At 45.6% G+C, this 9317-nt stretch overlaps 1 protein-coding gene across 1 annotated transcript; it reads left to right on the forward strand.

Annotated features, from left to right (window-relative positions):
* Window positions 1-461: 461 nt before the first annotated feature.
* Window positions 462-6876, forward strand: LOC120662615 (LOB domain-containing protein 6-like). Its single transcript, XM_039941725.1, has 2 exons — window positions 462-530; window positions 6010-6876. The coding sequence occupies exons 1-2, from the start codon at window positions 462-464 to the stop codon at window positions 6874-6876; spliced, it is 936 nt and encodes a 311-aa protein (XP_039797659.1).
* The last annotated feature ends 2441 nt before the right edge of the window (window positions 6877-9317 follow it).

Consider the following 9317-nt stretch of genomic DNA (forward strand, 5'->3'; position numbering starts at 1 on the left):
CAAGCAAATTCAGCAGCATAACCATCCTTACCTTCATCATTCGAACAATTTGATTCACAACCAAGAACATAAACAAGACGATTAGGTTTTTTATTGGACTTTTGCAAATTTCAAGCTTCTTAAGCTCGGCTTTCATTAGCCAGAGTCTTTTGCAGAACTTGACTAACATCTAGAAATTTTTATCCATCTAGCTTTTCTTTATGAAAATCAAGTAAATCAGACCGGCTACAATGCCCAGACCGGTCAGACCGCTCATGAGTACCGGTCAGACCGGTCTGTTCTGACCTGTGCCAATTTTGGTCATCAATAATATCCAAATGCGGATTTGAATTCAAACTATTTGATTTATATTCGTATTAGAGACTATATCTGAACCCCCAAATTTGTATTCGTTGCTTGGTCATGGCGTACGTGGTTGTTGCGGCGAACCAAAGTTTGGCCTAGTCCCTTCGGCAGCCTCGATGGGCAATCTATCTGGTTCGCCCATCATGCTTGCCCCCACCAAGTGCGGCGATCCAGTGTGCGTGCGGGTGAATCTTTTTTGTAGAGGACCAATTCCTGTGTAATTTTCAATTTACCAGGGTCTTGTTTTTATAGTCTTGGGCTTCTAGCTCCTTGCTGCAAACTAAGACCCTGTTTGCAAACTAAAACAATGAAAAAAAGACGGGACCGCTTGATCTGTTTCCGCCCCAGGTTGACTGTCCGTGGAGCCCGTGGGCTGCTAGCTGCAGCAGCCGGCAGAAGTAGATAAGAGCAGCTTCATAGGTGAGCAAGGTATTCTGTTGCTTTTTGTGTTGTTGAATGGCCTGAGACGACAAAGCTCGCACGAGTCGAGAAGCAATGCAAGCCGGACCGGTGTGCAGACTGCAGTGCATGGTTGGCGCATACATGCCGTTAAGGGTGCAAATAGGTGATTGTTAGATGCACCTCTAACTCTTTTTAGTTTAAAATTTTGTACTAACCCTCCAAATTGATATCTCGTTTTGGAAAATTAGTTCAAAATTTTGTACTAACCCTCCAAATTGATATCTCGTTTTAAAAAATTAATACAAAATTTTAAACTAAATAGGATTGCTGGAGCACCTAAAGTTATCAATCGACACCCCTACGTGCCGTCCTACAGCGTCGGATGTCATGTTCGACATGTCGCTTTGTGGAGAATGGGCAGAGGCAACTGTTTGACCGCCATCTTTTTGCTTGCCCTCTTGAAGCCTACTGCTGTAGTACACATCTGCGCTGCAGGGCCAGCCCTTGGAACGAAGCACAGAAATGAAATCGGATACGGGCCGGCAAAAGACAATACCTAGGCATGCAGTTAGATAGCCTATGTACTACTGCACAGTGATGCCCTGCACACTATCTAGCACATGGTCTTCCGGCCGCAGTTATGCCTCCGCTCACGAACACGAAGAGAAACGGCGGCCGGCACTAGGGCGCCGACTATTGCAAAACAGGTCATCTCAAACATTTTACCACCGTCGGTTCAAATTGAGCAGACGGTGATAATCTATCACCGTGGTTGCCTAAATGTGATTGTAGCCATCACCGATGGTTCATTTACGATCCAGCGGTAATGAAATACCCCCTTATTTCTCATTTCCACTCTCACTCATTGTTGACGGCCATTATTTCCCATTTTGACCGTCAACTTCTCGGGAATAATATGAGCTTTACACCATATTCCATATATATCTTGCTTATTTCTAACAAGTGCAATAAGTTTTGGATAAGTTGTGGTCGCAGGAACTAGTGTACCAAAAATCAAGAAAAATAGACAAAATACCAGGCCGACCGGCCTACCCTAGGCCGGCCGGCCTAACACCTCAACATACCATACCACGAAACTTTGCCAAAGTGATCATGAGCACAAATCCAAGCCAATCCAATTTGGTTCCGTCCAAAATTCACAAACAAAGACCGAAAGGCTTGAGCAATTGAAGGTTTGGTCAACTTTCAGTGTCCAAACGCAGTTTCAAGACCTAAACCGCCTTGAGCAAGAATGTGCAACCATTGATTGATGCGTCGGTAGAACGGAGGGCCGAGAGGAGCCAAATCCAGGCCGGCCGGCCTAACAATCACGTGCTTTGGACCCAATCCTCTTCCACCGACTTCCAGGAGACAATCCAAGCCGTCCACAAAAAGTCGGTGGCCAGATGGTGGGATCCCCAGGCTGGCCGGCCTAGGAGAGGCCGGCCGACCCCACCTTGCAACGGCTCATGCTCAACTTCGCATGGAAGTTACATCAACCGTCCTAATTGCTTACAACACACGCACTCACTTCGTACCGACCTTGGAGCACTATAAATAGAGAGCAACACCCTCACTCTCATGACACACCAAAGGAGCTCTCTTCTCTCATTCTTAGTTTGTAGAGTAGGTTAGGTAATCTAGGAGTTAGAGTCGAGTCGAGCTTGTCTCGGGATTCCGGAGTCGTCATCGGAAGTCGGTATAAGCTATTGTATCTTTTCCTTTGACATTTATCAATATAAGTTATCTTCTTTATCTTTTCGAGTCAGCTTTACTTTCCACATTTATTTATCTTTCCAAGTTATCTTACTTGTGTGCGGAAGTAATTCTCTAGCTTAAGCTTTGTACCTATCTTGTTTATCGGGATCTTACCTTACGTGTTTTCTCGCCCGGACTAGGGAGGCTCAAGTTAGTTCCCTAGGTTGAGGGGGTTTCTCTTGCTTGCTATAAGAGAAATCTTAACAATGAGAGCAGACGTGGTGTCTGAGCTCAGTGTTAGCTAGAAAGTGTGTTCCACCCCACGGTAACATTGTGGTAGGCGGCAGGTGGTGATAGCCCTGTCCGTCCTTTGTAGTCCACCACGTTCGGGTGTTTTCATAGCAGTAGTTGCAGGTTGCCGTTGGACTCCCCTCTCACCCCTTTCTGAAGTCCTTCTTCTTCCGGCCGCCGAAGTAAGCTCTAGGTTCCTGATAACTAGTTAGAATCAAGGTTTAGTCTAGAGAGGCTAGCTCGATAGTTTAGAAGTGTTTTAGGAGTCTTTCTTGCTCGTTGTCCTCCCAGCTACTTACCTCTCTAAGGATTAGAGTCTCCTGTGTCAAATGGTCTTTGTTGGCCATTATCTTATCCTATCATATCAGGCTTACCCCCACTAAGTTAGTCGGTTGATATCTCTAGTAAAGTTTGTCATTCGATTCTTCGATACTCTTTATCCATAGTGCTTCCCTGAGGAAATATACGATACCCTAGAATACTCCAAGGTGAAGTGCTACAGCGGTGATTCTGTGCGCCTGCGGAATCCATATTCTATTGAGCGTAAGAAACGCCAACACTCATCCTCTCACCCCCCCTCTCTCTCATATTCCTCTCTCTCCCTCCCCATCCGCATCCTCTCCCCCTGTCCGCATCCTCTCCCTTATCCCCTTCCCCTCCCACCCCTCCGCTCCATATCCCAACCGCACCCTCCGTTCCTCCCTTCCCTGCTCCTCCTCCCCTCCCCCGCCGCCCCTCCGCTCCATGTCTCGACCACCCTCCGTTCCTCCCCTCTGTGCTACTCCTCCCCTCCTTGGCCACCTTGCGGGGCTGTGTGGGTGAACACGAGGTATGGCCACTGGCGAGCACGCTGTGCCACGGCGAGGCACGGTGGGCGAGCGCATGGTACGGCGCGGGGCGGCTCGTTTTTTATTTTTATTTTCTTATTTCATGAATATGGTATCACCATCGATTGTAGACTAGTGGTGATGTCGTTTTTTATCACTGTCAACCCTAATTCAACTGTTTCTCAAAATGGCGGTGATGCCATTTTTCACCTGTTGGTGATAGGGTGTGTTGACACAAAAATCCGGTGGACGGGATCTCTGTCTGCGCTCCATGTACGCTAGGGTTGTCAGTATTTAGCCACCAAGTCTGATCAGAGATACCCCAAGCAGTAGGATTGTAGGTAGGGAATCGCCGAGTGCTGGAACCGATGGTGCAAAGAACACAAAGTTTTAGACAGGTTCAGGCCACGAGATGCGTAATACCCTACGTTCTATGTGGTTGTTTGTATTGCCTTGGATGAGATGATCTTTTTCGAGGGGGCTCTGCCCGATCTTATATAGTCCGGGGGGACATGGTGACATGAAAATCCTAACTGAATACTACTCAAGTTGTCCTTCCCAATTATTATCCTCTATATACCGTCTCCTCTTCAATTTTTTCACCGTATTTTAATTTCATTTTACATAACTAGTAGAAATGGTCCTTCTATGAAGTAACGATGTCATTTATTTTTTCCAAAAATAATACACGTCTTTCTTTTCCTTGTATAAAATAATAATATCAATTATTATTCTTCCAAAAAAATAATGACACGAATAATTGGTGAATGCGTGTGCAAAGTAAAGTAAAGTTTGTGCCAAAGAAAGGTAATATGCAATACAATATGTGGGTATAAGAAATTGCTAGTGCAAAAAAGTTTTAGCATTTTGGTGAATTAGATTAAAAAATGGCTCACCTCTTCCTTTCCTCAAATCTGAGGATGGAAACAGTTCGGATTCACATGGAATCGGATTCAGATAGCATTTTTTATCACATTTTAAATCGAATACAGATACGGATTCGGATATTCTTTGATACGAATACAAAATGGATGCCTCAGATTCGGATTCTAATTCGGATATTGACTTGATATATGAGCTAACGTTTAGCTATTTTCTTTATTAGTAGTTTTAGATTATAAAATCGTTATACATGTACAAACTAAAATATAATAATATAATAAAGATATCTAGTTAAAAATAATTTATTTATCATTAATAAATAAATACATAAAAAATAAAATTAGAACTAAAAATATATTGCAATAAACATTTAAATAATTTTATTATATATAAATAAAAAATATAGAAGTAATTTAGAGATAAAATAAGAATATTTAAAAGTAAATTTAATCTTTTATATTATATCTTTATTATAAAAATTAATAATATGTGTGGTAAGAAATAAATATAATTTTTAAATAGTTTTTGAATGAAAACAGATACGGATAGTGTCGGATATTGTCGAATACGAATCTGGAATCGGATAGAGAAAATCAATGAAAATCGGATTCGGATGTATCCACTTTACTACCAAATTAAATTCGAATACGGATACGGATATTTATATTAATATTTAAACGGATACAGATATCGGATAATTCAGATATCTGCTATGCATTTTCCATCCTTAGTCAAATCTATGGATTTGATAAGTAGGACATCTGTGAAGAGTAAGATAGGTTTAATATTGGTGCAAAATAGTTTGAATTGTTTCAACTTTTATAGTATAGAATGATAAATTTAGATAGATTACCAGTAGATCGTCCATCTGCCAATGAGTCGTCGATTTTGCGCTCAATATCCAGGGCGGCGGTTCGCGAACTGGTACGGTGGTCCCATCAAACAAACAAACAAATAACAAACAAACCCTCGAACGGCATTACGAAAGAAATCGAAGTTGCATTTTGCCTCCCCCCCTGCATGCAGGCGTTGCTGTTAGCTCTAGCAGATGGATCTGCATGCGGATGCACGGTTATCTCGCCGATCTCATCCGAGTTCTCTCTTCCGTCTCTTCTTCAATTCTCTCAGCTCCTGCTTGTTCGAAATCGTTGGTTCGAGCGCACGCGAATGGGCAGGTTGTTCGCGTCGTTCGGCGATCTTTCTTTTTATAGCCCACTATTCTCACGGTGAGGACGAGAGGCAGGCAGGGCGAGAGAGACCTGGCCCCGCGCCCCTCTCTCCATCTTCGAATTCCCCTCTCCCCTATCCCTACGACGCCGCCGACGCCGACGCCGAGGGCCCCGACCTCGCCGGCCGCGCACGCGTGCGTACCATGTCCTCCTCCTCAAAGCCACCACCACTCCTCCGCCTCCACGTCGACACTGCCGCCGCCACCACCACCGCCAACGGCTCGGCCGCCTCCTCCGGCTCCAAGTCCTCCTCCCGCTCCCCGCGCCCCTCCGCCGCCGCCGCCTCCGGCCCCGGGGGCGGCCAGAACCAGGCATGCGCCGCGTGCAAGTACCAGCGGCGCAAGTGCAACCCGGACTGCCCGCTCGCCCCCTACTTCCCCGCCGACCAGCAGCGCCGCTTCCTCAACGCGCACCGCCTCTTCGGCGTCAAGAACATCCAGAGGACGCTGCGCTGGATCGACCCGGAGCGCGGCCCCGACGCCATGCGCGCCCTCATCTACCAGTCTGAGGCCCGCGCCGCGGACCCCGTCGGCGGTTGCGTCACCATCATCGAGCAGCTCCAGAGGCAGATCGAGCGCACCGAGTTGGAGCTCGCCTACGTTAAGCAGCAGATCGCCTTCTACCGCCAGGCCGCCGCCGTCGACCCGCTCGCGGACCCGGCGATGATCCTACCTCCACCTGATGCAGCCGCCGCCGTGGCCGGCCAGGACCACCAGGACAATGCCGCCGCCGTCGCTGTGGGCGCGCTCTACGCCGGTCAAGAACCCGTCCCGCCAGGCGCCGCCGGGCTAGTCTTCCAAGACCAGCAAGGTTACCACCACCACCATGTCCTCAAGGCCGACCAACAGAATCATCCACCGCCGCAGCAGCTCTACAATTACTTCTGCTACGACGGGACGGCTGCCGACGAGAGTACCCAAGATGGGAGCGTGCAGCAGTTTGGAGGTTTTGCCGACACCGGTGGTCTCAAGATTGGGTCGCCGACGTTGGCGACCCTCGGCGAGCAGCTGGAGCAGCAGTGCCAGCTAGACGCGTTCGACGTCAAGCCACCGGGCTTGCGGGCGACAACGGAACGCCTTGGCCCTGCTGACGAGCTCATGCGTCCAGCCGAAGATCACCACGACGTCGATCAGCACATGGAGGAGCCGGCAACAGCGGTGGCGGCGCCATGCCACTTGGAGTTAGGCTTCTCCTCCTTCTAATGCATGGGAGATGCATCATTGATTCATCCATGACCATGCATATATACACATTTAAAAGCATCCTGATTTATTTTATTAGGATTCACAATGTTTGTTGCATGTCTCAGTTTTTTTGTTAGAGAGAGTATGTTAATTCGGCTAGATAATAATTGTTAGGTCATCAAACACATTAGTTTAGATTATGTCGTCATTGATTTTCCTCGCCCTTCCATCAGTCCTTGATGAACAAGCGGTGGTAGCGGAAACAATCTTTGAATAAAATGCCACTGAGTAAGAGTTTTTCACTGCCATTGTTGAGCTTCCCCTTACCGTATACCTAATTGAATATTATGCAGTATAATTGTCCAAAGAAAAGAATAAAGTACTCCAGCTTTCCATGTGCACATCACATCTACTAGTGGATCGTCACTAATTATAGATCGAATGAGAAGGTACAAATAAATGTCATTCTTAACAATGGACAGGTACAAACTACTACATGGTATGATCTTTCCGAAGCAATGTTTTAAATTCCAGAATATAAGATTAAAAGCAAGCCTTCTCCATCCGTAATAGCGCGCTGCAATAGGCAGCTATTTCTGATGCAACCATCGTCGTGGCAGCTCTATATATGGAGCCGATATAGCCGCTATTTAAAACCATTGTTTTGTAGAAAATAATTTCATATTATATTTAGCATATCTAGTTATCTACTAATAACTCAACGTAGAATGCACAATTTCACTAGATCCTGAATATTTAATATAGTTTGCTAATAAAACGGAGAACAAATATTAGTTCAACATGTACGCTACCAAACTCGTGAAAGAATCTTTGCTACACAGATCAAGTTTTGACTTATTTATGACAAACGGAACAAGACTAATAATTGTTAATGCTACAAAGTAGCAAGTAAAACGGAACAAGACTTTACAGGATGACATAGGGAAGGCTCTCCTAAATGTTGACATAGCGAAGGCTTTTGATACAGTTAATTGGCGGTTCTTGCTGAGTCTACTTCGACACCTTGGATTCTCCTGACGATGGCTGGATTGGATTTCTCTCATATCTACAGCCAGTACAAAAGTTATTATGAATGGGTGACCGGGGACAAGGATCTGTCATGCTAGCAGATAGTCGAGGTCTGCTGCAAATTCTGCACCCAAAAATTAAAGAGAGGGCTTTCATGTATGTGGATGATGTGGTCATTTTCTTGTCTCCAGTGCAGCAGGATTTGGTACTCACTAGGGCCATCCTAGAGATTTTTGCTGGGGCGTCAGGCCTAAAAACCAACATGGCAAAATCCCTGATCTCGCCGATCCAATGTGACCTCCAAGATACGGTGTCATTGCTCACTTTTCTTCCAGGGAGAGTTGACCCTTTTCCTATTCGATAACTGGGCATCCCACTTGATGTGAAGAAGCTAGGCAAGTCTGCTTTACAACCTTTGATCGATAAAGTTGCTAATCGGCTACCGACTTGGAAGGCCGCCCTGCTTAATCGTGCTGGCAGAGTTGTTCTAACCAAGAGCACCTTATCGGCTATCCCAACTCACACGGCTTTGGCAGTCACCATCTCCCCATGGGTTATCAAGAGCATTGACAGTCTTAGGCGGGGTTTTTTGTGGCAAGGAGCTCAAACAGCTGAAGGCGGCCACTGTCTTCTAGCTTGGCCTAGAGTTTGCATACCGTCGGAGCTAGGTGGCCTGGGTATTGTCGACCTCCAACGTTTTGGGTATGCACTGCATATGCGATGGTTGTGGTTGAAGCGCACGGGCGAGGCCAGGTCTTGGCATCAGTTACCTCATGAAAAGGAGAGTGTGATTCAGGACATGTTTCAGGCTTCAATCTATATTGAGTTGGGGGATGGGCATTCGGACTTGTTTTGAATTGGACTGACCGAGAAACGAATCAAAAGTCAATGTACCGTAGAAAATGTCCGTGTTTTAGAAATAGGTAAAGATAAAAATAAAAATAAAGATATTATATACTGATACTTTACTTGCTGCTTGTATAATGATTTTGATGTACTGTAAAATCACTGATAAAGCAAATTGATACTCATAATGACTTTGTGCTGTAGAAGGTATCCAAATCTGAATTGAAACTATTCTTTGTATATTTATTTGTATCCGATAACATTCGAATTTAGATAATTAAAATATGGTAAATTGTGCTATCCAAATTATATTTTGTCCATATTCTATCCGAATCCATCCCCTAGCCTTCGAGCCCCATAATATTCGTGGCCAGGTGCTTCCGGATTTTTTTTTTATAATCCCCGGTGCTTTCGGATTGGTAATGTACGGATCTGCTCTGAAAAATGTATAGGTCAGCACGCGTACTAGTGGGATTGCAAATATAGTTTGCTTCTTGAATATTTGTGGACAGCCTTAACGTTCCAACCCTCCACAGACACACACGAGCGACGGCCGCGGCGGCGAAACGAGAGCCTTCCGGCTC

The sequence above is a fragment of the Panicum virgatum genome, chromosome 2N (assembly GCF_016808335.1).
Source record: "Panicum virgatum strain AP13 chromosome 2N, P.virgatum_v5, whole genome shotgun sequence".
Lineage (NCBI taxonomy): Eukaryota > Viridiplantae > Streptophyta > Magnoliopsida > Poales > Poaceae > Panicum > Panicum virgatum.

Bases quoted from the DNA above. Each gene is read 5' to 3' on its own strand.
- LOC120662615 (XM_039941725.1), top strand. From the start codon at position 462: ATGGGCAATCTATCTGGTTCGCCCATCATGCTTGCCCCCACCAAGTGC. The intron at 531-6,009 runs GTGAATCTTTTT...TGCAAGTACCAG, and splicing joins GCGATCCAGTGTGCGTGCGG to CGGCGCAAGTGCAACCCGGA.